Here is a 26372-nt window from a genome sequence, read left to right as displayed (position 1 = left end):
GATATTTTCCACCCCTTTTATTTAACTCCATTTATTGCATTCTGATAATGACCATAGTTTGAAAAACTCTTGATCTAGCACAATGCATGACAGTGGATAAAGACTCAATTGCAAATGGCATAATTATTTAATGTGCAAAATGAGTACCTGTAGGTCTATTAAATGTAGCCATGTGACTTGTTCAAATGTGGTTTTCCTGCAATGGAAGTTCTGGCCCATTGGCTCTAGACATTAAAAATAGCCGAAATTTTTAACAGTACATAGAAGTGCTTTTCCTAAGATCCATGAGAAAATTCAAAACCCTTGTTGATTTACTACTCTAAAGTACTTGAAATAAATACTTAAAATCTGGTTTAATATATGACTAGCACTATTAAGTTCATTTTTGACTTGTTCCTCACTTGTAATTTTAAAGCTTTTGTTGTTGTTCAATATGTTTCTGTAATTAGTCTTTTCTAAGACCTTTTTTAACTTGAAGATGTTACCATGAAAGCCCAGCTAAAGGCTAATGAGTAATACCAGTATTGCAAACAGTTGAAAAGACCATTCCCAGCTCAAGACAAAGCAGTGGAGACCAATGTCCCACTTCTCTAAAGAGGCAGAAAAACTAATCAGCATACGAAGTCTATTGATCAGACATATGAACCCACTGGTAAAAAGTGTGTATTTAATTAATTGCCATTATTTAAATATCACATAAAATATGGCCTTTTTTAAGTCTAGGTTTATATTCATAATGGGTACAAATTATCTTGTTGGGTGTGATGGCACACGCTTGTAATTCCAGTAGCTCCGAAGGCTGAGGCAGAAGATCACAAGCTCAAAGCCAGACTTAGCAAGTTAACTGAGGCCCTAAGCAACTGAGTGAGACCCTGTCTGTAAATAAATAAATAAACAAACAAACAAACAAACAAAAAACCAGTCTGGGATGTGCCTCTGGATTCAATCCCTGGTACCAGAAGTAAATAAATAAATAAATAGTAGATAAATAACCTAGAGATAAGTAAGTAACAGTTGACCCCTGTAATGGGGCCTGGGTTTCCATTTCCATTTCATTTGGTTTCATTTTCATGGTTTGATGTTGCTTGCCTAACTACTACAACTATTTAAATTCTGTATTTGTAGACCTGAGATGATTTCCTCAAGATTTCATAGCTCCCCAGTAGTGGAGATGAGATTGGTTTTTTAAAAGTCCAGAACTCTCTTCACTGCGACAAGTCGATGGGCTTGATCTTATAAATTACACTATTTATAAATTAAATGATTCCAATGCTCTTCACTGAAACAATAGATAACAAATATCAAATAGCAAAAACATGGCACAACATGCATTGTGCTGTATCCTACCTTTAAAATATTTAATAAAATCTGAAAAGAATTCTGGTCCTCAAACTCAACATATACAAAAGTTCATTATATTTTCATTAAACCTACTTCACCTTGGTTGTTAACAATTACTCTCCCACTTACCCAGGATGGACACCTCAGATCATTTTACCCCTCATTTTCCTTCTATCAATTCCAAGCTTGTTTGCTCACTCCACAGTTGATCATCTATTATTAATATGAAATCACTCTTATAATTTTTGAGTTATAACAATACAATGTCAGTAATTAGACCCTGGATCTTCTTTTCCTGCCAAGCTTTTATTTTTTTTCTTCTTGTCCTACCTCACCTCTACCCTTTCTATCTGGTGTAACCTTATTCAGCCATCAAGTCTCAGAGTAAATTTAACGTGCTCTTTGAAGTCTCTATCTGTTTTCCTCCATAATAGAAACTTTAGTTTGCTAACTTGTCTTCCCCAAAACCTTCATACCTCAGACTCTATAATTAGCCATTTAAATTCCTACATCTCCCTTTTGAGTATGAGCTCCTTGAAAGCAGAACTTTACTTTTTCATTCTTGTTCTAGTGAATAAAAGCTATTCAATAACTATTTATTAAATGAAAGAGTAAAGGGAACAATGAATAAAAGACCTCAAGATGCATTCATTTTTAGTAGAATCATCCAGAATGATATCTATGCCCAAATGTATTTAGTGTCAATTTGAAAACAAATTTTGTTTGAAAGTCTTTGAAAGGAAGGTTTTTATGCTCTTGTGACTCACATTTTTCAGGAGCCAGGCTAAAGCATAAATCCTAAATGCACTGATAAGTGTTTTTCCTTGGTCTGAGAGTCAAAGATTTTAAAATGTTGATGGTTACATCTTTCTTAAATGAGCTTCAGATAAACTCTAAAGTGACAGTGACCATATCATATTTGTTCACTTCTACATAGCCAGCACCTGGCATGATGCTGACATTAGTTGCATTTATAAATGATGTTGAATTAAGGAAGGAAATAGCTCTACTCTTCAGAATGCTATCCTCAGGTACTCATCATAGTTGACATGTTCCATAGTTAATATCATCTACTCCTATAAAATTAATTATCTTCTAAATATCAACACTTCCAAAATCTGCTAATCCAGAATTTCCCTCCTGTGTTCCACAGCCATATGCAGTACTTTGTAATGGGTACGTTGACTGGAAGACTCTGAGACACCTCAATTTCAGAGTGTCTCCTACTAAACTCGTTTTTTCCTTTATGAATCTATTCCTTCTTATAATTTTGCAAGTTAAATATCCTAAAATCATTCCTGATTTGTCCTCTCACTCAATTAGATGGCTGATTTTTTTCACCAAATTTTATAAATTTAAATTATTTTTCATTCTTTTCCCTTACTACATTTATTTGTTCCTATGTTTTCTTGACTTCTGTCTCTTTGTCTAAATTTGCACCCTAACACTGGTCTCAAACCATCCACTATAAACCTACTCATCCTATACAATAGAAATCAACATCACTACTTTAATTCCTCACAAACTGCCACCCACCACTCTTTTTTATGGGGTGGGGGTGTACCAGGGATTGAACTCAGGGGCACTCAACCACTGAGCCACATCCCCAGTCCTGTTTTGTATTTTATTTAGAGACAGGGGATCACTGAGTTTCTTAGAGCCTTGCTTTGCTGAGGCTGGCTTTGAACTCGTGATCCTCCTGCCTCAGCTTCCAGAGCTCCTGGGATTACAGACATGAGCCACCAAGCCCAGCTCACCCCACTACTCTTAAAATAAAACCCAAACTCTGTAACATGTTATGTAGTTATTCTCCCAATCTAGCTTCTTAAACTCTTCTTTCTGAATGCTGTGACCTGAGATAGCAGCACCGCTCACTTTTTCTTAAATGAGAATTACTCTGTTTTCCTTTGCTTTTCAGGAACTGCCTTAATTATTTTTCAAGATTTAGTTCTGATTTTATGTTATCTGGAAGATGTTTCCCCTAATGCCTTTTCTTTTCTCATTCTCTTTTATGAGCCTATTTCTACTATATTTTAAACATTATTTGTTACAGATGGACACAATACCTTTATTTATTCATTTATTTTTATGTGATGCTGAGGATCAAACCCAGTGCCTCACATGTGTCATGCAAGTGCTCTACCACTGAGCCACAGACACAGCCCAAACCAATGCATTATTATCAATTAAACCCCTGGTGTGTGTGTGTGTGTGTGTGTGTGTGTGTGTGTGTGTGTGTATATATATAATCTATCCCCTGAGAATTAGTATAATAATAATTGTTTTACTAAAACCTGATACTTAGTAGCACTTACTTTGTGTCAGGAAATGCTCTAAGATTTTTATGCATTATTAAGTGATTTAGTCCTCATGGACTCTCTATAGACTACTATTATTTTTTATTTTACATATACAAACACTGAAACACAGAGAGATTAAGTAAACTGCCTAAGGTCTAACAGATCTGGGACTCTAAACCAAGTAGCCTGTTTCCAAAACTTGCATCCTTAATCATGATCCATACTGCCTTTTTTAAAAAAAGGTAAGACATGTATTACTGATTTGACGTCAATCAGGTAGAATGTTGGTCCAGTGATGACAGCAGGTTCACTCCAACTGATGTTGATGCTGAAAGGTGATGTTGCTACAACACGCACATTTTCAGGAGGACCATCTGGAGCTATGACAATAGAAAATCAATTATTCTGCCACACTAGTTAGCACTTGCTACAGTACAACAATAGAAAAGACCATGAAAAATGGATACTCATAATGAATTCATTTTATATTAATTTACAGTTCACAGCATGCTAAAGGTATTGGCAAATTAAATGAACTAATTATTTATACTTAAAACTTCCATCAGAAATTGGTTAATTAAAATAAAAAATATGTGATTTAAACTTAAAATCATATTTTTGAAAGAAACTATACCATTTCTAAAATAAACATTTTGAAATGTTTATTTTAGAAATAGATAATCTAGCAATGCCATTTTAAGAAAACCCTTTGAGAAACATATTTGACTACCAAAAAGAGGCAAAGGAACACAGTTGAAAATAGAAACAAATGTAAGGGAATTATGGTTAAAATATATTGTCTCACAAGTGTACAAGAGTAAATTGGGTTTGCTTAACTGTTTTCACTGAAGGGATAGAATAGTAAATAGGTCATTCCATTGTTCTGATCTATTATTAAAAATAGTAAACTTTGAATAGATCTTGAATTCACCATGATTCAAACTAATTCTTTAATTTGTCCTAATTTTCTAATTTTTTTTTTAGTCTAAAACAAGGGATAGTATCTTAAGAATTAATACTGTTGAATACCCTTATGTGTAAATTTCAAATTGCAAAACCACTAGAAATCAGAAGGGTTAAGAGTACATTGAAAAAGACTTAGTCACAGTTAATCTGACAAGGACATTAACCTTAGAACAGTGTTGTGCCCATCTCTGTCCTCCCAGGGACCCTAGTCAATTCTAATGCTGTTGAATATTGGGAGGCAAGTATTTCCTGCTTCCTACTTTTAAATTTATATGAGAAAACTTTACTGAACAAACTCTATTACATAGAATCTGATAAGATATAAAAGAAAGATAAAATATCCCTTCCCTCAAATAATTTATAACCTAGGAAGAACAACAAGCTGTACAATCTTGACAAAAGAATAAAATGTCCAGACCTCATCTCTCCATCAACTGCATATTTCATAGCATTTAAAAGAGAATCGTGAAGACGAAATATGTGAGAGTTGCTAGTTCAGTGTTGGGAACATTACTATCCAAAAATATAATAAAGGGCCTAGTTAAGATAAGGACTATCTGGAAATACAAATAATTTTCTATGAGAGGGAAAAGGGAAAGTCCTTGACTATAGACAAAGCTTGGAGGCAAGGTAAAATTGCACAGAGAAGATGGGAATTGTAGGCTTTGGAAGATGAGATAGATTTCCATAATCAGAAGGGCAGGCTTAGGGACACTCCTATACTAGGGGATCATAACAAAGCCACAAAGACACAAACAGCAGTGTGTGCAGACAGAATTGTGTTACTGTAGAACTGCTCTTCTTGGTCAGCTTCCATGTATTATTTTCCACATTCAAAAATACTCTGGGAAGGAGTCCAAAACCTTTACTAGACTTCCAAAGAAATCCATAGTACAAAAAAAATGGAATTCCTAAATTCAGGGAATAGAGATGTCACAGAGAGAGCAGGGTTTGGAGTTCATTCTTTATAACAGGATGGCACTAATGTTCTTCAGAAAGAAAGTATTTTTCTAATGACTTAGGAAGAAAACAGCAGGTGTGAGAAAAGAGAAAATGCACACTGTTTCAGCACCTTGTCTCTAGGTGGGCTATTTCCAAAAAGCCAAATGAGATAAGAGATTGTAAAGTAGAAAAGTGACAGTAGATGTAGATAAGAAGAGATGAAACCTATGGCCACTTAGACAATTTAACAATAGAAGAACCCAGGGGCAGACCAGATGTGGGTACAAAGTAAGACAGAGGAAGTAGTAAAAGTCAAGTCATGGATTAATGCTGGAATAATGTCATGATATATCTCACAACAGCACATTTTGGGAGATATGGAAGATGATAAATTTGAATTTGCACTTACTGAATCTGAGAAACTCAAAAAGACTTAGATCCTTACCTGGCAAATGGAAAGGTGAGTCTAGAACTAGGAAGATAGGACTAGGATAGAAAAGGTTCTTTTTATAAAAATTTCAGATAATTTTTAAAAAATTGGTAGAGTCTAAATATGGCAGGTACATCTGGTTTCAAGTGAACCACATGTTTTATAGAGAGTCAGGTTTTACTTCATAGGTATTTAAGATGTTGCTATGTTCTGAAGTGTCCCCTCCAAAATTTGGGTGTTGGAACCTAATGGCCTATGTGATGGTATTGAGATGTGGGGTTTTAAGAGGGGATGATGTCATGTAGGCTTCTCCCCTCATGAATGGACTAAGGCCATTATAAAAATAGACTTCACAAAATATGCAGGTAGCTTTCCCTTTAGTTTCCGATCATGTGAGGAATCCTCACCAGACAATCAGACCTGTTGGCACCTTGATCTTGGACCTTCCAGCCTCCAGAGCTATGAGAAAATAGATTTTTATTCCTTGTTAATTACTCAGTCTCTGATATTTTGTTGTGGCAACACAAATTAGGCTAAGATAGAGGTTAATAGAGTGACCACCACCTTCATAAGTGAAATGACTAATATTTACAATATATTTTCCAGGAAGATAATGTTATAAAATATATTTTAACAATAGCATTGACATATTTTAGTGACTAGTACACAAATGTAACTATAGTAATAAATGAGAGAGACAGGAAATTAGGGACAGATTGTACAGAGCCTTTAAGGTTACTGCTAAAGCTTTTGTAAGAATAAATATTATGCTGGGTACAGTGGCACACACCTGTAATGCCAGTGGCTTCGGAGACTGAGGGAGGAGGATTGCGAGTTCAAAGCCAGCCTCAGCAAAAGTGAGGCTTTAAGCAACTCAGTGAGACCCTGTCTCTAAGTAAAATACAAAATAGGGCTGGGGATGTGGCTCAGTGATCAAGTACCCCTGAGTTCAATCCCCAGTACCCCACCAAAAACAAAGAATAAATATTGGAGGGAGGAGAGGGGTAGGAAAGATGGTAGAATGAGAAGGCCATCATTACCCTAGGTATAGGTATGATTGCAGAAATGGTGCGACTCTACTTTGTGCATAACCAGAGAATAAAAAGCTGTGTTCCATTTGTGTACAATGAAATAAAATGCATTCTGTTGCCATGTATATCTAATTAGAACAAATTAAAAAATTAAAATATTTTTCTAAAAAAGGAATAAATATTACGGAGAAAAAGACAATGCCATAGATCATTATCATGAACTAGAAGAGGCTATGATAGGTTGTGGTTTTTGATATCTTACCCCATACAAGAAAGATGGGCTAACATTAATTGGACCAAAGGAGGGACAATTATCTCCAGAATCAAGTTGATTCATATACCTCTATATAATACACAAAGCACTACTGGGGCTTACACTTTAAACCAACTCATTCTAGCAGGCAATCAGAGTATCATCTCAGTGTTGGTGCCCAGGGATCATGAATAACTTGCTGAGAATTTTTTTTTGACCAAGAAAGTTGATGACATTTTTCTAATGATATTGATGGTAGTTTATGTTTGGAAATATTGTCAGGGGAATTTTTTCACATCATCTTTGCTCCAGAGTGTGGCTCTTTTTGAGTCTTAACTGAGAAAAGATCCAAAGCCATTTCCCAAGACAAACACTGACTTGCAAATATGTCTGTACCTAGCTCAGAAAATCTTGTTTCAAGTTCTTGTCTTTCACAGTAAAATGTCAACCCTGCAATCATTCCTTTGATACCAGCAATCAAAGCCCTCATCAGGGAGTGTCTGCCACCCCAAGCAGAGCTGAGAAAAAAGTGACATTCAAAGATCATTCCTGACACATCTAACTACCCATACTAATAAATATTTTACGTTCCATGCATGAATCAGTCATTTCAGAAAACCAAGGTATTTAGCTCATCACTGAGTTGAACCTAAATGTCATTTCTTGAACTTTTAATCATTCTAAGCCACATTTGTATTTTCAGTAAACTTTTAATGAAATTTCCTGTTTTGTTACACAACTGTTCCCTGTATTCTATTAACCTGTGTTTTTGAAGTAGTGGAACTCCTACATAAAACTAAAAAATAAAAGTAAATACACATAAGAGAATATATGTAAATATATTGTATGTATATAATACAAAATATATATATTTTATCTATTGGAAGTGATGAAAAGAGTTATCTTATTAATTGAGAGGTAATATAAGAGAAAGATTTTTTAAAAGTCCTCATTTATTATAAATTACCACCTAATTATTTTAGTATTATACAAATAATATGATGTACTTATAAGTACAGAAATATTTCAACCCTTTTAGGTAACTTTCTTATGGAATTTATCAAAATTCCCATGCCAAATATGCCCAGAATTATATTTCTTTTTTTAGCACAGTATATAGTAATCTATTACTAGAGTCTCATAAAAGGGAAATACAAAATTACAATTATGAATGCCAACTGCCAAAGTAAAGAAAGCTAATGATGGTAAAGGAATGGGGAGCTGAAGACATTCCAGTTTAAAAGCATAGTAACTTACAAGCATCTTTAAGAGACTTTGTTTGTCTCCCCATAAAATGTCACACTCTGATTTAGGATTGTTTGTGAAATGAATCTAGTCAGTAATGGGCCAAGATATCACTATACCCTCTCTCTTATAAATCACAACAATTTACTCAGTAGGAATGATCTATCCTTATTCTCTCATTCCCCATAATCCAATCACTTCCTCTCATAAGCACTTTTCCCCTGGTTTTCACAATAATGCATTTTCTGTAACTAACAACCATCATTTCCTGATTATCATGCTTCTATCCTTGCACAGGAATGTGGGTCTTATGTGGGTCAGGGTCATCTTTCCCATCCATCTGTGTCTCGATGCTAAGTGTGTTAGCTGAAAGGTGAGTCTGGATAGACCATCATTATGCCTAGACCATATAAAAGTTTGAATGTCTCCAAGTCTGTGCCACTTTGACTAAGAACCAATGAGCTTTAATATGTCTAATACTACACTTTCACAATAAACACAAAGACTTTTTAGCAACTTTGCATTCTGCAAATCTCTGTATGTCTAATTTAGTTGCAGAAAACACTATAGAAAATTCTGTATGGTTTAGTGCACTGTTCTATGGTGAATTTCCTAATAAGCATAAAATAAATACAAGATTTCCTAATAAGCATAAAATAAATACAAGACAGCAGTTCACAAAACATCTTGAGCTCTGTGTGTGTTGATTTAAATTTTCTGTACATATACTTGAATTTTAAGTCCAGTTTAAATTTTATTTAAAAAGCCTATCAATGGAGTATTTTAATTTCAGGATCTGATAAATGGTTCTCCCAGATTTCTAATGACTATCATCACTACATGAAGGATCCTGTTGTTTCTCAGCTATAGAAGTTTAACTATGCTGGCACTGTGAGTTTACTTTGATTCAGCACACCTGGAAGAATTTGCTTTGAGTTTTAGATGTCTCTAGAGACCAGAGGACATCTAATTGGCTGTGTGGACTCCTTGTGTTTTAAACCATTCAGGGCATCCAGGGTCCTGCAGAAGCTCAGCAATTAGATTTACCACATTTCCACCATTAAGCAACTCTGTGATAATTGGTCGTCCTTTCCTAGTGTTGGCCATTTCCCTAGAGCCCAGGAATTCACTGGCCCATATAGCATACCACTCTTGCTGTATGAAATATTTCAAGGCAAGTCATTTTACCAGACTTCAATTTTGTTTTATAGTTAAATTTCCCAACAAGGTAGTACCATAATAACAAGGACTATAAACCCAAGAATATTGGATTAAACTATTTAATGAGTACTGAGCATGATTCATGAATGTTCATAGTACTAGGTTCTACAGTATAATCACCTTATTTGATGATTAAATGAGTTATCTATCTAATTTTAGACTGGCTTAAGCTGAAAACAAAATACAAACAAAACCCCTCATTTCCATTGCTAGGAATATGAGGTAAGAATGAAAATATTCTAATTTTAGTACTATTTATTTAGGATCAGGTAATACATCTTTTCCTAAAATAGCATCATGTTTCCAAAACACTGTATACAATGGTGAGTCTCCATATATGGTCTCCAGACCAAGCAGCATCAGTTATACTGGGCAAGTCATAGAAACACAATTTTTTTTTTCTTAAGAGAGAGTGAGAGAGGAGAGAGAGAAAATTTTTAATATTTATTTTTTAGTTCTCGGCGGACACAACATCTTTTGTTGGTATGTGGTGCTGAGGATCGAACCCAGGCCGCACGCAGGCCAGGCGAGCGCGCTACCGCTTGAGCCACATCCCCAGCCCATAGAAACACAAATTCTGAAGGCAAAGCCCAGACTTACTGAATCATACCCTGGGTTTGAGGCACAATCAAATAACATGCCCTCCAGGTGTGCCTACAGTCAAGTTTGAGAACCAGTGCTCTCCAGTATTAACATACTATTTGAAAAAGTATAGACATTGTTTTTCAGATTAGGGAGTAATGTTTATAACTCTTAGTAACAAAGGTGGAAATTGGGATTAAATTACTGCATCTATGAAGGCTAGAAAAGGAGCTGTGGAGGACATTTGGAAGCTAGTGGTCAATAGTGAAGAAATGGACATTTGTGCACCAAGTTCTACAGTTTGGTCTACTCTGATGTGTCATTTTATTTTAATTCGGGAGAACCAGGAAATAGGTTCTTTTTACCATAACCTCCTCTGATCCCCAAAGTTTCTAGAATACCATGTCTTCACATTCCATAAAAACATAAGAAAATGCCACTAATTCCATACTACCTTTAAGCTCTACATGGGAACAACCTGGAATAACTGAGGTAAGACCATTAGGGCTTGGATAAACTGAACATTGCTGTTTTGTCCTCCCATTCATTTGTATACAGGCATAATCTGGGTAAAATAAATATCAAGGGTATTAATAAAGAAAAAGAAAAATTCAGAAAACCTCAAATGTTAAGTTTGAGGTTTTATGTTTTAAAGAAAGTTTTAGCCCCTTTGTGTGGGATTGGAGATGGTTGCATTTTATACTAGAAGCTTGTATAATAGCCTCAGCTATTTCTTAGACCCAATAGTCAAAGATAATAATATTGCAGAGTGAGAATCCTTATAATTTCCTTTAACTGCTGTTTTTTGTCTTAAAATTTTTTGCTTACACAAATGGGATTTCAAAGATATTTTTATTATATTCTAAAAAATTTGCTTAATAATCTGGCAAGCACTTTTCTGACATTAAATATGTAGATGGATGCTTTTAAAAATAGTTATAATTTCATATGCTAACTGTTGCCTCCTTTATGCATGAATTCACCTGAATCTGTTCTCTTTGAATTTCTTCTCTTTGTAATCACACTTAGCCACCTCCCACACTATCTTAAGGCTTTGCACAAGTCCTAGTCAAGATCTAGGAGTGCAGACTTTATGCTAGAAATGAACTAGGTTCATGAAAGTATCAAAGTGTAAAGTACTTAATGAAAGTATCAATGTGTAAAGTACTTGAACTCAACCAGCACATGAACTCCAGAGCCTGGGGTTCCCAGTGAGCCTGACCAAAAAATACCCCAATCAATAGATTTATACTTAAACCATAGGATCTTCCATAGAATTTGCTATAATTAAATGAGAGTTCTCTTTACCTCCTTAGAAAAAGCAGAGGTAACAGAGTTGAATACTTGTTGATCTAGAATCTGAACTTAGGTTAAAAACCAAAACTCACAATGTTAATCCTACTTCACACTTCTTTTTGGACCAAAAGAGAGAAGACTCTCAAAAAAGTAAAAGGAAATGCAATTCAAGGTAAGATTTGAAGTCTGAGATGAAAAAGGAAGAAAGTTCATTTGAATTTTAAAAGGATTAAATGAAGCTGAATGGGTACAAGTTTGCACAACACCCTTTCTCCCACTTTTAAAAATGAAAACAAGTCTTTAAAATATATACATGATTTATAAAAACATAGGAGTAATTTCCTTTGATTTTTTTAAAATGATTTTTCTGAAAACACATTTTACTTGCTATGTTAAGTGCAATTTCAACAATAAATAATTTTAACTATTTAAATTCTAGAAAAATCATTTAGTAATCTGACAATAGCTCTTTTGTCACTATTAAGTTGAGCAATCTATTAAATACTTTGATTTTATATGCTTACTATTTACCTCTTTAAATTACTATTTCACCCACTGTCTTTACTTTGTAGTCATATTTAGCACCCCAAATTTTAACATTATGCTTCCTCATTTTCTTTATGAGGCAACAACCTAGTATGATCCTGGCTTACTACACAAATTTATTACCAGTTCATTATTTTGAGAATGACTTGGGTATTTTGAATGCTGCAATACATTCTGAAATAAGCATTTATTAATTTTCTTCATTGTTTGAAAGCCTTTTAAATTAATTGTATACAAAATTCTTTCCTACGTGAAAGAACTTCCAGGATGGAAATAGGAAAGACAGTAGAATGAATCAGACATACCTTTCCTATGTTTTTATCTGAATACATGATCAGTGAAACTCCACAGCACATATAATCACAAGAATGGGAAGTTCTTCTCCATGTTTATATAATATGTCAGCATACATTCTACTGTCATGTATATGTAAAAAGAATAAGTAAAAATGAATAAAAAATAAATTTATTATGTTAATTAATAAAAGAGAAACTCATAAAATAATTAACAATATAAAATGTACTATTTTATTGAAATAAAATAAGCTAAATTTATCCAACAGAGACAACAACTGATCAGGAGAATTTTAATTTTGACATTAACTACACAAGTATTTGAAAGACAGATTAGACAAAAAATAAAATTAGTATAAACTGCTTTGAAATATGGAGAATTTTGACAGCCAAATGCTTTTGCATTGACATCAAACACCTTCCTTCCATACCATAATGATTTAGGTAACAAGTATACATGAAAGGTAGAAACATATAAGATATGGCTACCTGGTCACTCTTGTTTTTAAGGAATTCAGAGTCCCACAAAAGAAAGAGACATCAATAATTATGATGCAGTATGTTCAGTGCTTTAGAAACAAGCTATAGGAGGTGGGAGTGGAAAGAGGGATTTCTTGAAGGCTTTTCAAAGGAGATACTTAACATGAAATAGAAAGAAAAGGTAGTTGGTCTTCAAAAGAGGAGGATGGGAAAGATGGTAAGAAAGAACTGCTGAGATTATGCAGCATAAAGGAGGAGCAGTGCATGTATGGAGATATAAACCAAAGCACAAGTAACCACATATCACTTACTAAAAGACTGATTTTTACATGCAGGCAAATAGCAACCCATCAGAGATGTTTCAACAGAGGAATGACATGGTCAAGTAAGCATTCAAAAGCTGTGTGCAGATGAAGGGTAGAAAATAGAGACAGAAAGAACATTTTTATATCTTTGCAATAATCTAGGAGATGAATGTTAAGAGTCTGGTTTTAGAGACACTTAGCAAAGATAAATAAATAAATATAAGAGATATTTAGAACAGAAATTTAATAGAATTCAGTTATTGACTTTTGAGAGATAAAAGCAGCTAAAAAGAATTAATAATGATTCTTAGATTGCTAACTTGAATACTAGATGAACAGTGGTGCAAGACATCAAGGCAGGAAATCAGTAGGAAGACCACACTGGCAGCGGGGTGGGGCAGTGGTAATATGAAGTCTGAGATGTCTGTGGAAACTCTCATGGCCATACCAAAAACTTCAATATACAGGTCTAGAGGAGAGAGATGATGTTGTTTTGAATTATACATTTGGGAATTTCAGGCACCTAATTTACAAGAATTTCAACAGCATCTCCTTTCACAGAAGTATAATCATCATGTATAGGATAAATTATATTTATTTTCTCTAGTGACAGCAGGATAGAGCACATCCTAAAAATGTATTGCCACCAAATAGGCTTCTATATGTCTTTGGTTATATTTTCTTATTTATTTATGGTTAACATTGCTCATTAATATGCAATTTCATCTTTATAGAAAAGATAATTTCTGTGTAACCAGAGTGTTGATCACATTTTAAGTGTATTATACAGTTTAGAATAAACCAAGAAAAATAATTGAGTGTATACTAATGCATTAACAATTTTTTTAATTTCAATAATGCTAAGATGTACTCTGCTCTTTGTTTATTTTCTTCTTCTTTTTAAATTATAAAGTTACAGTACTTAGAAACTCCTTTGATGAGGCATGTTTTGTTGAATTTCTTTTTTTTAACCTAACAGATGTTTGGGTAGTTAAAATTCCTCATGAGTATGGTATCCTGCGGTTTTCACAACCTAAGTGTTACCCCAGGAATCTTCCTTTCTTGCTGTCTTCCAGTCCTGGTGGTCTATAGGAGATGCACATTACAAAAGAGACCCATCTCATTCCATACTAATTTCACACCCACACTCCTTTAAAGCTGTACAATTCCTCAGCATTGTTATGTATCTATTGTGCACCACACAGATACTTAACAGCTTTCCATTTTCCATTCCACACCAAACACAGATCTCAAATTGCTTTTGAGTATATAATCAGAAAAATAAGAGATGAGTAAGAGTCTGTAAGACTTCATTGTTTCAAGTATTTCTGCCTTTTATAATTTTTGTGCTTTTTATCTATAAACACAGCATGAAGTAGAGTTATGGGTATTCACAGATGATTTAAGGAGAAAAAACAATTAGACTTTAATTATCTAGATCAGAGAATATAGGGGAGAGAAATGTTAGCTTGAGTTGACTAAATATTGTTTCTTCCTTCACTCTGTTTTACGGTTGTAGATTCGGATTCAGAGTAAACCAATTTAATTCTCAGCTTGCATTCTGACTTTGCTTCCTGGATCTTCTATTCTGTTGCACTGCTTTATGATCTCAGAGAGAGTTCATAACAACAAATTTTCTTATGCTATGAGCCATTTTAGAGTCTTTTATAATATTTATAATTCATAATGGGCTGTATTTTATTTGAACAATTTTAAATTTTGACCAATTTAATTTCCAAATAGTTATCAAACACCAACTCTTCATCAAGAAACTCCAGGTTTTGATAAGATGTTATATTAATAAGTGCTTGGGCAAAATTTGATACCATTAGAACAAAATGCACACTAATTGGAAACAATGATTTTAAACTGTTATCTTTTTTCTAATCTAGAGAAATGGCTATTATTATTTCATCTTAAGTCATAGCATGAAATTACATACCATTTTTGAATCAATGACAGACAATACAAAACATTGATTTTGTTCATCCAGATTGCTTTTTGTTTGGACAATGTCATATTTTAATCTTTGGTATGTAGAATCAATGTATAAACATTACTCACTTTGACTCTGAAGAAAAAAATGACTACTCTTCAAGATTTTTATTGACTGAATAACTGAATAACTCATTCCTTTTCTTATTATACTATATGATATTTCAGTATACATATTATATTACAATAATATATGTGATGTCTCTTTGTCTTTCATGTCAAATGCAATCTTAGATTCTCTCTCCTTGTCTTCATATCATAAAAAATTTCCTTTACCATACAATTATGAAATTCAGAATTCAAATATATTTATTATTATAAAAATGTCCCCTCTATAATTGAAAGCAAAACATTCCTCCATTCCTCATACTAAAAGACAACCAACTCATTGTCATAATTTAAACATTAAGTAATTTATTATTTAAACATTAAGTAACTTATTATCCTCACCCACATATGATCAATCATTTGAGAAGCTATAAATTTTTGAGACTGCCAAGAACATCATTATATGCTCACCTTTCTTAATAATAGTTGTAGAAAGTCAACTTTATGAGCAACTAAAACTCTTAGCTTTAGAAATGCTTTAATCTATAAGCACTTATTTATGTTTTCTAGTTACTTATATTGGAACACTTATTCCTTTTCAACACCAACAAGCTCAAAATACCTATTCTTGTTGATTAATCCCAAACTGACTTTTATTTCCCACTGGGAAATAAAATATGATCATAAATATTAAAATGGTGGAAGAATGACATTCAAGTAGAAAGGTTTGAGAATGCAGGATTATTTAATAATTCCACTTCTAGTTTTATTTTCCAGCTTCTGAACTGATCATGTTATATTTTGTTTTATGCCAATTAAATGTCTTCCATAATAGCATCAATTAACTATGCTTATAAGAGATGGTACATTTACAAAATATATTTCTTGGCACCATGCAGTAGGTAGAAGCAGGTCATCTCCATGTGAGTGCTCATCAGGACTAAGATGAAAAACCCTTCATGACAGAAGACACATAGGTACAGGTATATTTTAACCAAAAATTACAGATGAGCTATTCACAAGCCAGATCTGATATATTCGGGTTGAACAACTAAATTTTTTTGAATTTTTAAAAATTAGTTGCAAGCAAGAAATTGAGTATTTTCTTGTTTCCCTGCAAACATCAGAAGACCTAGTAGCATGGGCTGTCTATAAGACAACATCAGCCAGAGGTAAGTGGTGGCTGCCACTTCAGAGAGTACATTCTCTTGTTAATCTGCCATGGTTTCCATCACTTCAAATTAGCACATATGAGTCAATTTCATTCATTTTGGTTCCTGTCAGACTCTTTGAAGGAACTTACAGTTCCTGGAGCTTAAAAGTTTATTCAGTCAAATGTCCCACTTTTCTATCAGATCTTGTGATTTCTAACTACGTCTGTCAATTGAAGCAACTAACACCTCTAACTTTAACCATCTTTAAATTTTTAAGCACTTATTTCTTTGTTTTCCGTTAGATTAAAGTAGGTATTTCTTACCAAGTTAGGAGGTTCAAAATAACTATTCTTATTCACTAGTCTCCAACTTGAATTTGATTTTTTAAAATTATTTCTTTCTGTTATGGTACTGCCATCTTCACCATCACCACTACAAAACAATTCCTTCTCCTTTCTCCACTACAGCTTATTCAATCAAGTTTAACTCACTCAGGAATTATCTACAGAGTATCTCTAGGGATGATTCTAGGCAATAAGAAAATAGCAAAGATTAAGCAGTCTCTAAAAACAAACAAATTAATTAAAATTTAAAAATAACAGGTATTTCTAAGTGTTTATCATAATAGATATTGTAATAGACAATTATTATGTGGCAATTTTAGATGGAGTGGTCAGAGAAATTTATTGTGAGCAGGGATCATTTAAGTAGAAATCTATACAGAGATCTCCTGCTCATATAAAGTAAGAAGTGGAAGAACATTTCATCCAAAGAAACAGGGAATGCAAATTCCCAAGTTCTAGAAGTTGAATGTGTTTAAGCAGCTAAAAAAAAGTCCAACATGAGTGGAATGCAATGGTAAGGGAGGAAATGGTCACAAACAAGGTTGATTGTGTTAGGGAAGAGCCAGATCACATAAGGATTTGTTAATCATGTTCAGAAATTTGTACTTTATTCCCAGAGCTGTGGGAATTCATTGGGTAGTCTTAAGCATGAAAGTAGCATCATCTTTTTTAGGTTTTGTAGGATCCGCCTGACAACCCAGGAGGCCAGTCAGGTTAGTGCAAATTATAGAAATAGTGATTAAGGGCTAGACTAACGCAAATTCAGAGAAGGGCTTCAAGGGTGTGGTTGAAGCGAGCCACTGGTAGAACTGAGGAGGAAAGGTGCAGTGCTTGGATTTTCATTTTCTGCCAATGGTTGAACAACAGTATACTTTACTAAGATAAAAAAATAACTGGAGATGAGAAGCTTTGTTGTTTAGACCATATTAATTTTGAGAGATTTATCTGAGACACACATCCAATGATATCGGTTGATGAGATAAAGATCCTAATGTGGAGTTCAGGGAGAACATTCAGGACTAGAAATAGAGATTTGAGAATAATCAGTATATAAGTAGAATTGAAAGTCATAAGACAGAGGACACTTGGGGTAAAATCTCCTAGGGATTGTGTGCTGGTAAAGAAGAGAAAAGACATACCTAGAGTTAAAAAAAAAAAAAAAAAAAGGCTATGAGGAGAGGTCAGCAAAAGAGCCTGGGAAAAGGCTTCAGGATGCAGGAGAAAATCCAGAAGAGCAAATCTTACAGAAACCAAAACTTTTTAAGTGCTAAAAAAAGTTGTTTGAACAATGTGTTGAAGGCTACTACCCCAAATGTTAGATTATATTAGCAAACATTTATTAGATGTTATCACAAAAATGATGCTATGCAATCTGGGGAACTGTAACAAGAGATACAATTAGGGGTCTAGGTAAAGCCTCAAGATGAAAGCTTATTTCAATATCTATAAGAGCCTAACACAGTACCCATTTGCCACAGAAAATCCAATGTGTCTCTGTGTGTGTATGTGTGTGTGTGTGTGTGTGTTTATAAACTCTACTAATAGCTACCAAAAATCTTAAGAAAATGTGATTTGGATTTTCAAGGAATCACTGAGTAAGAGCCTTGGTCAAGAAAGGAGGATGGTAGCATAAACTCTGTATTTAGAGAATTTACATGAGGTGGTATTGGGATGGGTGTCCTGACCCACCTGAAATTTGCTCTGGGAGCTGGAACTGGGATAGAAATGACTTTTCAGAGAACACAGAGAACATGACACAGAACTCTGGTTTCTGGGACTTGACAGGCAATTGCTTTGTACTGCATGAAAATCTATGTTCTATGCAGACAGGGTTCAGGATAAGTAATAGACATTTATTTACTTAATTATGGTCAATAATGTCTAAGCAAATAGGGTGACCAGTTGATTTTTAAAATATAAAACGTAAGTTGCAAGAGGAATCCTTATGTATACCTAGAGTGTTTATCATGGAAAAAACATTTAAACAGATTTTTTTTTTCTGAATGGCAAAGTCCTGAAAGATGTGTAGATAGCATAATAGTTTTGAGAAATAATTTACATTTCTTTGTATTTCTTTTTTTTTTCTCCCTTTTTCAAGCTGGGAGCCAGATGCTTGGCATTTCTTTGCCTTAGAATTCTGTTTAGAAAAAAACACAAACTGAAAAAGTGCTTACAGATCCATTAGGATTACTACACTCATGTGTGTGTGTGTGTGTGTGTGTGTGTGTGTGTGTGTAAGCCTGAAATCACTAAAGGATTTTAAAAGTCAGCATAAAAGCAGCAGAGCCTCCAGATATCAGGAGAAAATATAGGCACTAATAAAGGGTACTACCTGGCATCAATGTAGCAGTGTAGCCTAATGGTATACCCCAAGGGTCTTCCCACAGTGCTTGGCTGAAATACCAGAATTTGGGACCTTAACAAACCTCAGGAGTTTTTTAAAAAAAGCCCTAAAAGTTATTGAAATTGAATTATCCATTGGATTTCAATTAAGTTTAAATTAAATGTTATTTTTTTGTTTAGTAATTTTATGCACAATTTATTTAGTAGAAAGTATTAATATGTAGATATAAAATATAACAGAAACCAACATATACATATGTTGATATATATATATATATATATATATATATATATATATATATATATAGACAATACTTACGGCCAGGCAGGGTTTGTGTGGAAATCCAGTTGGAAGCATTGCCATAGCCAGCATTGGTGCTGGCAGACACTTGGAATCTATACCATCTAAATTTCTTTAATCCATACACTGTCTCTTCAGTTAAGTCAGCTTCATAAAGGTACTGAACTTTTTGATACTCAACACATTCTTCAGATTGCCATTCTCTGCATTCTTGAGCACGGAGTTGAGTGGTTATCTTGTAATTTTGGAAGTAACCAAGGATAGAATCAGGTCTTATCCATGTCAGTGTTGCAGTAGTTGACTGAACATCAGAAAAAGCAATGTTTGTGGGAGCACTGGGAACTAAAAATTAAAGGGAAAAAATAAAAACAATTTGGATTATCAAATATCTTATAATCAGAAGGAAGGAATAAAAATTTGAAATTTTTCTATTATGATGCACCTAGTAGAGATCTATTAGATTATTACCACACTTAGATTAACATCCACATACTTAATGAGCAGACCCCTACAGAGGACAAAACTGTGATTTTTGAAAAATTCCTAATTTTGCTCCCAAATACACTCACATGTGGCCTATGTAAACATACTTTGGTTTCAGATTTAAGAAAAAAAATTTTACTGCTACAAAAGAAAATGGCATGCTTAAACCCTCTGAAGAATTTCCTCGGTATGGTCTGAATTTTATTTTTGTATTTTTTTCCCAAGAAAGGTATTTTTATATTTAAATGTATAAATACACATAAGCACATTTTACTGATAATGTGGATTATAAAATTATTTTAAGTAAATAGGATTACTGAATGAGTTAACTTATATAATTAGTTTAATTTTATTTTATCCCATGTTTACTCAGGATTGACAAAACTTTTTCTAGAACATCGTGTGACACATTGATATTAATAGGCAGATTAAAGTATCAGTATATAATCTATAATCACATGGTCCTACTTAAGAGTCATACCATCCTTGGTTTTCTAAAGTCAAACCATGTCAGGTTCTGAGACTTGTGTTAGGGATTCAAGATACAAAAAAAAAAAAAAAAAAAAAAAAAAAAAAAAAAAAAGCTCATGTCCTGTTTGTAAGAGATGTTTTATTAGAATAGTAACATAAGCCTGTTATGGTTAAAAATATGAAGAATGAATGAACTAACAGATAATAAAACTTTTCTCAGCCATGTTGCTCTTACACATGCATGTCTTTGCCAAAATCACTGAGATGAAGAAACATAATAATGACTTGCATGACTATTACATAATTCATGAGAACTATGTTAACATTCACACTTTAAAAATAAAATTAATAAAAATTTAGAAACTCATTAATTCCTAAATATATCATAGTAGTTCAAAATACAATAAATGTCTAAAGAGCATCTAAATAGTGCAAGCACTACTGTAGGTATAAAAAATACAATGAATAAAATAGACAAAAATCCCTACTCTTGTGAAATTTACATTGGGGAGGCTAAATGTGATAAAAAACTATAATTTGGTATTATATATAGTACATTAGAAAGATTATCATTGATGTGGAAAAAAGTAAGGGAAGAAGGGTAGAAAGTTTCAGGGTTAATGACACTTTAATAGTGGTCAGAAAGGGCCTCATTAATTACAAGACATTAGGTTCCTAATGAAAGTGAGGGGTGCAGCTATGTGGAAATGTCAGGGAAGAAAATTCACAGCAGGGGAAACTATGACAAAAGGCTGTAAAGTGGAAGTGTGGCTGGTGTATTTGAAGAATAACAAGGAGTCCCGAATGACTAGCAGGAGCTGACATCTGAGAAGAGATACTGAAGGTGCACCATGTACATTATGGGAGGACATTATTATGACTTTCATTTAAGCATAAGAATGATAGGCTCCACCATGTTTCACGGAATTACTCTACCTATAGAATTGGGAATAGACTGAAAGGAGACAAGGTGGAACAAGGAGACTAGTTAGTTGGTATTGCAACATGAATGCAAGAGATCATGGTGGCCAGGACTAAGATGGTGGCAGCAGAAGTAAAAAATGCAGTTCCTGAATGTATCCAGAAGGAGAGCTGACAGGATTTACTGACATGTGACATGAGGTATAAGACAATGAGAGGAACAAAAGAAAGATTTATAGACTTTGCATTGAGCAAATAGAAAGATGAAGTCACTAATAACCAACAGGGGGATGACTATGGAAGGGCTAAGCCCTGGGAGAAATAGATTAAGCATTTGAGTATAGTAACTTTGAAATGCCTCTCAGATAGCCAAAAGGAGCTGTTGAACAGAACATGGATACTGAGTCTGGAGTTCCATAGAGAGAAGTCTAGATGTCATTTAAAAGTTTGAACTTTCAGCGGGTCCCAGTGGCTCAGGAGGCTGAGGCAGGAGGATTGGGAGTTTAAAGCCAGCCTCAGCAATTTAGCAAGGTCCTAAACAACTCAGTGAGACCCTGTCTCTAAATAAAATACAAAATAGGGCTGGGGATGTGACTTCTTCTTGACAATAACAAACTAAAAAGCTACACAACAGCTTGGGGACTCACTGTGTCAGAGGGGCTTATACAGAGCTTATGAGGCAATGGAAAGTAATCAAAGGTGTCAGAACGAAATGTTCAGAAATATATTTTATCAAGAATTGTACAATAGGAAAGTGAAAAATTCATATCTATATTGGTGGTTAACTCTATAAGGACAGGCAAATGAGCAAATCACAGACTCTCAGCATTTGAAGGAAGCATAAAGACCATCTAGGTCAAACTATTTTGGGGAAATCTTCAGATGCCCAGCTACTGAATACAAAGTTTTCTAGTTAGTTCTTCAACCAAACACTGGTCCAGGTACAGATATGAAGGAATTTTGCTGTTGGAATTAAAAATCTAGATTCTTTATTAAAATAAAATATATCCAGTGGATCTGACCTTATAACATGACTCCTTTAAATCAGAGCATTTTCTTTGGCTGATTACAGAAAAGGGACAGATTTAAAGCAAGAGATGAATTCAATGTTTGAAAACTTCTCCATTGCTATCTTTGAAGAAGGAGGAAGCTCATACTAAATAATGCATGTCAAAGAGTTGATAGCAACCCTTGGCCAAGAGCCTGTCAGTCCTAGAGTAACAAGGAACTAAATTCTATCATAACCCTATGATCTTGGAAGAAGATTCTGAATTCCATATAAAAATGTTGTTGACTTACAACTTCATTTCAGTTTGTGAGACAAATAACCCAGGCACAGCATGTGTGTGATTCTGATCCATAGCATTATGAGCTAAAGGGTGCTATTTTAAACCATCAAATTTGTCATAATTTATTACACAGCAACACAAACTCAATATAAACTGACCCCTTACTACTTAGGTAGCTTCTGCGTAAGTATATAGAACAAAGTGAAATTCAAAATCTCAAGGGGCTTTTATTTTAAAATTTATTTTTAAATAACTCTATTAGTTTGTTTAGCCTACATTATTTTGAACTGATACCTACTTACCTATAAATCTTCATGCTGCACTGAAAATCCCCAACCTAAAGAGGTCTCATCTATATTTATCTCTCCACTTGAACATTCTGTATACAAGATCTAGAAACATTTTGCTTCTGAATCCATATCAATAAAAATATTGAACAATAACTAAAATATGTATATTTCTCATAAGTTACATGCACATAAAATGTCAATTTACAAATTGGATTGTACCTCCCAGAATCTAGGCTAATGCTTGGAACAAACTAGTCATTTAATAATTTTTTTTAATATGAGCAAGTGAATAGAGGGTATAATGGGATTGAATTTAGACTGATGGCCAGTAAAGCTTGACTGATGAGGAGAAATTTAATAGGACACCTAAAAAATACAAAGTAGCTTCTCAAATGAAAAGCATAAGATGTGTTAAGACCCAGAGTAAGCCAGATGCAGTGGCACATGCCTGTTATCACAGCTACTCAGGAAACTGAGGTACAGCTGGGATTATAGGCATGTATGCAGGAGGCTGAGAAAGAAGAATCATAAGTTTGGGCAACTTAGAGAGACATGTCTCAAAATAAAAAATAAAAAGGTCCCAGGATGTAGGGGATATAAAGCACTCTTGGGTTCCATCACCAACACTGAGCAGAGGGCCACCCAGAGGAAGACATGACAAGTTGAAAGCATTTAAAGAAAGCTCCTGGATCCATAAGGAGATAAATGGAAAGACAGAAAATGGGACATGGGACATATAGATAGGAATCAACATCATGTTAAGCCTACTGAATTTAAAAGTTTTGGATCTATCCTAAATGCTGCAAAAATACTTGGAAAGTTTTATACTGACTTTTTGTTTTCATTAAAATTTTCCCCATGGGGACCAGGGAATATGGTCTGGACACTTCCCTTTCTTTGGGGATCTACTACTGATGACCCTTTCATGTTTCCACTTCCCTTTCCTAGAGTTTTCTAAGCCACTGAAGTGGGAGGGAAGCAGTCTCATCTATTCAAGAGGGATCACTACATGTCCATAGCTCTCTGACCAACTTTTTTTCCCTTCAATTATGAGAAAAAAAGACATTAATGACAAATTTTGATGCAAAATACAATTGTTGGCAAATGACTAGTGGTTCAGACTCTAGCAGTCTCCAAAAAAAGTGTTTCAGAGAAGAAAAGGTCTAAATACAAGAGTACTTTAACTTGGCAAATAAACAAGGTTCAGCCAAGTGTTATTTTTAACCTGGCTGTGGGAAGCATAACAGCATTTCAGTTGCCTACTATGTCACAGGCACAGTGATGGGACATTGGAATTTACAGGCACTCAGTATGTGTTTATTGACTGCATGAATAAATTATGGTTCACTAAAGCAATGCTTTGATTTTCATGTATGTTGTGGTTTGGATATAAGGGGTCCCTCAAAAGCTCCAGTGTTAACGCAGGGATGTTCAGGAGTGAAATGGTTACACGATGAGAGCTATAACCTAATCAATGGATTAATTCATTTGCTGGATTAATAATTTAAATGGACTAACTGGGTATAACTGTAGACAAATGAATATGAATGGAGGAGGTGGGTCAATGAGGGATTGTGCTGCATCTTATTCCCTTGGTTCCTTCTTTCCTCTCTCTGCCTCCCTGCTGTTTTGGGCTGAGTAGATTTCCTCCATTGGCCATTCAGCCATGATGAGGAGGCCACCCATGAATGGAACCTCTGGAACTGTGAGCCAAAACAAAAATTCCTCCTCTAAGTTGCTCTTGTCAGGTATTTTGATCACAGCTACAAAAAGCTAACACAATGTGGCATAAAATCCAAGTCCACATTTTTTCTATCAAGTGTATTTAAAAATATGGGCCAGAATTAAATATAATATGAGGCCAAAGATATATTAAAACCCAAAGATAATTTTTACCAACAAGTCAATTTCACAAATACTCACAAGTGACCAGGAATAGCCCTCATTTATATCTAGTATCTTCTCTTTTGATAAACTGTGTGTTGAACTGGACTATTTCAAGGCAACTGCCCTATTGAATTACAGATACAAAAAGGATTACACTCATTTTAGCATGGAGAATCAGATTTCCATTCCTTAAGAATGACTAAAAACCTCAAACTGTTCTACCCACAGATGGTACTAATTTGAACACATCATTCCATGCTTCCTGGAGTAATCACACAGCTTGCTTAAATTTTCTAAACATGACTGAACTGTGATGAAGCGATCAACGTTAACTGCCAAGGTATTCAGTAAATTACATTTTTATTCATAAATAATTCTTACTAGCAAAATAATTTCATCACAGTTGAAATGATGGTCTGCAGAATTATATAAGTAAGACTTGTTAGAGAATTAAATGTATGCCCATTTTAGTGACTAGTTAGCAGATACTACTTAGAAGATGTATGTATGTGTAAATTATTCTGTTAATTTCTGAATGTCAATTACTATAGTTTCCCAACCTCTCATGACAGGACTTTGATAATAGCTTATGCTGACTTCTCCCTGACCTGGTTAAGTACATTAACTTGGAGGACCAAGTTTTATCAGTTCTTTATTTATAACTATGTATTTTGATCTTTAAGCACAGATATACTCTTTCTTAAGCAAAACAGATGCCTGAAAATTTATATTTATGAAATATACCTATAAAACATATAAAAGTACCAACACAATCTTTCCCAGTTTTCTAAGAATATTTTAGTCTTTAGAAATTTTAAATAATTTATAACCTTTAAAACACAAGGTGCAGATGTATAATCTAAGCATACACAAATTATAGTTTGCTGACCCCAACATAGTATCATTCAATATAGAAATCGACATTCCTGAAAAGTTCATTACAAAGCAAATTTAAGCATACCATATTTGAATTTTACACTGACTTGTATTTAATCTATAACACTTTAAGTAGACATTCACCTTGAGTTGTATGGGTAGGTTACAAGTCTTAAGGTATGAAGTCCTTTTCATACACATATGAAAAATAATTTAGTTAATAGAAGCAACTACTATGAGCTTATAACAATAGGACAAGCTCAGTGGAAGATGACCTGGGAGATTATATATATACTTTTTTTTTTGGTACCAAGGATTGAACTGAGAGGCACTTGACAATTGAGCCACATCCCCCAGCCTTATTTTATATTTTATTTAGAGACAGGGTCTCACTGAGTTGCTTAGCACCTACCTTTTGCCAAGGCTGGCTTTTTATTTGTAATCCTCCTGCCTCAGCCTCCTGAGTCGCTGGGATTACAGGCATGTGCCACCATGCCTGGCTTGGGAGCTATAATTTGAAGGCAAGTGAGGATTGATGGAGATGGGGAAGAAAGGATGTTCAAGTAGGTTGAGTATGAGAAAACAAAATGTTTGTCAAGGGCTGGGAAGTATCCTGATTGGAGAAAAATAGTCAATGAAAGTAATAAGAAAAAATACGAAGGCAATGAGGTGTGGTGCTATTGAAAGAGAGAAAGTTTGAGAGAGAAGTTTATATGACTGCTGTAGGCAATGAGAACAA

General features: G+C 34.1%; 1 protein-coding gene across 1 annotated transcript in view; it reads right to left on the bottom strand.

Moving 5' to 3' along the window:
* The window catches only part of PTPRQ (protein tyrosine phosphatase receptor type Q), a gene marked incomplete at its 5' end in the record, with an annotated part of 205022 nt that overhangs the window by 60809 nt on the left and 117841 nt on the right, over positions 1-26372 (bottom strand). Inside the window, 2 exons of the mRNA XM_081310467.1 lie at positions 3900-4021; positions 19435-19758. Of these exons, the coding sequence (XP_081166593.1) occupies positions 3900-4021; positions 19435-19758 (446 nt within the window). The remainder of the gene's footprint in view (positions 1-3899; positions 4022-19434; positions 19759-26372) is intronic.

This window comes from Spermophilus citellus (assembly GCF_964194105.1).
Source record: "Spermophilus citellus genome assembly, chromosome: 10".
Classification (NCBI taxonomy): Eukaryota; Metazoa; Chordata; class Mammalia; order Rodentia; family Sciuridae; genus Spermophilus; species Spermophilus citellus.
This window is presented reverse-complemented; position numbering and strand designations above follow the sequence as displayed.